The sequence below is a fragment of the Microtus ochrogaster genome, linkage group LG7_11 (genome assembly GCF_000317375.1).
Source record: "Microtus ochrogaster isolate Prairie Vole_2 linkage group LG7_11, MicOch1.0, whole genome shotgun sequence".
Taxonomy (NCBI): domain Eukaryota; kingdom Metazoa; phylum Chordata; class Mammalia; order Rodentia; family Cricetidae; genus Microtus; species Microtus ochrogaster.
The window spans coordinates 1,158,680-1,162,198 of record NC_022032.1 but is presented as its reverse complement, the minus strand read 5'-3'; the positions used below and the strand labels follow the sequence as shown (position 1 = coordinate 1,162,198).

Genomic DNA, 3,519 nt, shown 5'->3' with positions numbered 1-3,519 from the left:
GCAGTTGTCTTATTCTGTCACCTTATCTACAATTTCAGCCACTTTCCTTTCCACACACACACACACACACACACACACACACACACACACACACACACACACACTTTGTACCCCGCTTTCCTGCTTTGCTTTTCTGTCCGTTCACCACTTGTCATCATCCAGGAAGATTTCTATTTGTCGGTTATTATTACTTTTTATTTAAATTTTTCTACTTTTCCCATTTTCATGCATATATGTTATGCATGCGTGTGTATACATACGCATGTGTGTATGGCTGCTCACATATGTGTGTGTGTGCATGTGCCTCTTAGAGGCCCGAGACTGATATTGGGACCCATCTTCCCTTGCTCTTCCACCGTATTAACTGAGGCCAGTTTTCTCAGTCATACCCAGAGTTTGCTGAAATGGCCAGTTTAGCTAGCCAGCTTGCTGTGGGATCCCCATGTGTCCACCTTCCAGGACTAGAATTACACCCAACATTTATGTGGGTTCTGGGGAGTCAAACCCTGGTCCTCATGTTGGTGCGAATGGCTCTTAAGCGTTGAGTCATCTCCCTAGCCACCAAGCGTTCAGTTTTAGTTGTAGTTATCCCTTACTAGCCAAGAGGAGCTGTTTCTACGACCCCCAGGATATCAAAATGCAAGGATGCTCAAGTTTCTTATGTGAAACGGCATGAGAGGACATGGAACACACACACCCCCTCTTCCATACTTTAGGTCACCCCGAGACGACTTATAAATCCCAACAGGAGGGAAATGCTGGGTAAATGGTTGTTATACTGCACTGTTGAGAGAACACCGAGAAACACCTGCGCGTGCGTGTTCACTGCAGCTGCCGTTTATTTGCTCCGTGGCTGTTAGAAGCCATGGGTTTGGAAACCATGATTATGAAGCCACAGAGACTCCAAAGGCCAGCTTTAGCGCTGGCTTGATTGACATTATCTTGTTGCCTGCCAGTCTCCCCGCTAGAACATTCCTGCAGGCAGACATTTCCCTGATTTCTTCCCTGGCACACGGTGAATGCTCGGTACACGTGGGTAAGTGAGCGAGAGACTGAGATGGACCGGTCCACACTGGATGACTGACCAAGGCCACACAGCCAGGAAACGATCCAGCAGGGTCAGAGCCCGCCTTCAGGGAGCCAGCCTGCCGCTCTAACAGAGCAGTGGCCAGCAGACAGGAGGTGCTGGGTGTGACCCTCACAGGCTCAGTCCATCGAAGTCTCCCCACTAATCAAAGGCTTTCTTTAGGAACTGAAATGAAGTATCCGCCATCTCCTCGTGCAAACCATTGTGGGAGGAAAAATGGTCCCTCTGAGAGCGCCCCAGGAATGGCCCTGGAGGCTTCAGGGCAGTGAGGAGACAGCGGGCCCCTGGCCTGGCCAACGCCGAGCCAACTGGGTGGGTACTGCCTGCTAGGATCCTAGGAACCACTTTGCTTTAGGGAGACTCATAAGCAAAGGGACCTCAAAGAAAAGGGCCTCAACACCAGGACAGGGAGGGACACTCGGCTCGCTCCCGCATTTCCTCTGCCAGCTCCGAGCTTTTGTCTGCACTAAGCAGACAGACTTAGCTTTTGTCTGTCCCGCAGAGATATGGGTGTGCGCTAAGGTGTCAGGAATCCAGAAACGCTGAGCCCCTGTGCCGTGGTGTAGCCACACGTCCAACAGGGCATCTCCTAGGCACACGTCCCAGACCCTCTACATTTCTCCTGCTGGGCACAACTGGCAGGGAACTAACTGGCCTTTGTGGGTCTCGGCTCCTTCCTGACGGTGGTGGCTTCAGAGGCATTCGTGTTTAATTGCCACCGGGCATTTAGAATCCAAGCCCAGCACCAGGAATGGTCAGACCCAAAGCCCAGGAAGACAGAGGGACCCATTGACCAGCCCTTACCTGGCCTGGCTTCTGTCCAGCACCTGCCTCACTGAGGGTGAGTCTGTGATTCGGGCGTGAACTCGCTGCTGGCCTGAAACAAGAGACACTTCAGTCTCCGTGTCCTGCTCTGTGCCTGAGACCTCCTGCCTCTTCTTTTCTGACCTCTGACCTTCCTCCTGACCTAGCAAATCAGCCAGGCCATTTGTGGCATCTGAATCCACTGTGTCGTCCTCCACCAGCTCCTGAGAGCCCAGCTCCGGGCCCTGCGGTTCCTCTGAGAGTGCCCCCTCCAACTTCCACTCTTGCGTGGCGTCAGAGTCCTCGGCCTTGCTGCACTCCAGGGAGGAGTCCTCAGCAGTGACCAGGGACGGGGTGAGGCCCGCAGACCACACCTGCATGTCAGACATCTCCAGCATGGTGTCATGCTCCGTGGCCGCCAGGGGGATGGCGTCTATGACAGCCACTTCGTTCCAGTACTGGTCTGCACACAGTGGAGAGGGAAGTGCGTAGTGCAGGGAGGCAGGGGACAGCAGCTCGTCCTGCAGCGAGGAGTAACCTGGAAGGGCAGACAGAGGGCAACATGCTCCAGAAGCGATTTTTGTCACACACACTCGCGTGCAGGACCACACACACTTACACACAGGCACGGCCACGGACAGGCATGCACATTCAGGGCAGGGGCTTTCCAAGCTCCAAGTCTAAAGCTCAGGCCTTGTGGCTAATGCCGGGACACCCTGGCAAGAGAAACGAGGCTCTGAGCTGGATAGGGGCAGCCAAGGGGTGAGGGTGAAGAAGGAGGGGGGCTCCTTTGCTGGAGGGCAAAGAAACATGATTGAAATTCATTCTTATCCAGCTCTGAGCACTAGATAAGGGAGGCTTTAGCCAAAGGACTTGTGCCCCGATCTGTCCGGATCGATCACACGAAAGCCCCAGTCTCCGTGGCTGGCGGAGTCACGGATGATCTAGGCTCAGTCTTCCGAGTCCTGTTAGGAATGTACCTTGGGGGGGGGGAGAGTGCAGCCCACCCAGGATCAGGGTCAGTAACGAGGCTGCCCTGGAGGGGGTCTGACAGGGTACACTGAACATCCACAGACCTCAGTGCGGTGGTCAAGTGGGAAACAGGCTTCTGGGTAGGCATGAAGTGACTTTTCCTCAAGGTGCATATTGGTTCCACAAACTCTGAATGATCTACAGTGGCACAGGTGAGGGTTCTAAGGGGTCAAAAATGGCGCAAGGTCAGAGGGCACTGTGGGTTCCAGTACACCTGCCCGCAGGGCTTCCTCTACAGGCCCTGAGCTATCCACCCAGCTCTGGCTCAGCAGGGACCCGGCACAGCCTGGAATCTGCAGCCTGCTCCCATTCCTGCCCCTTGCTGGGGAAATGTGTTCTTGGCGGTGTCTGGATGGCTTGGATGCTGGCTCTCTGGTGTTCGGAAGTGACTGTGACTGGGTTGAGAAGCGTGGCTGCTGCACGTGGGGGATTTGTGTGCTGGGTGGATGTCAGAGCTGCTTCAATCCTCCCACATCCAGGAGTCACAGGGGGTCCCTTTGTGCCCAGGAGAGTAGGTGCCAGTCTACAGACAAACTTGTCTGTCTGGTACAGTGTGTCTGAGGAGCCAGGGAACTGGCGTGTGCCTACAGTTGTTA

The 3,519-nt window shown here is 54.5% G+C and overlaps 1 protein-coding gene across 8 annotated transcripts in view; it reads right to left on the bottom strand.

Annotated features, from left to right (window-relative positions):
* Positions 1-3,519, bottom strand: part of Ank1 (ankyrin 1) — a 182,076-nt gene that overhangs the window by 15,088 nt on the left and 163,469 nt on the right. For 2 of the 8 annotated variants that reach the window (XM_013352009.2, XM_026787000.1), the window contains exons 39-40: positions 2,043-2,429; positions 1,892-1,964 (exon numbers count right to left, since the gene is read on the bottom strand). In XM_013352009.2, the coding sequence (XP_013207463.1) occupies positions 1,892-1,964; positions 2,043-2,429 (460 nt within the window). Of the gene's footprint in view, positions 1-1,891; positions 2,430-2,967; positions 3,085-3,519 lie in introns of those variants that run through there. The other 6 variants (XM_013352010.2, XM_026787001.1, XM_005362423.3 and 3 more) reach the window with 4 other exon arrangements.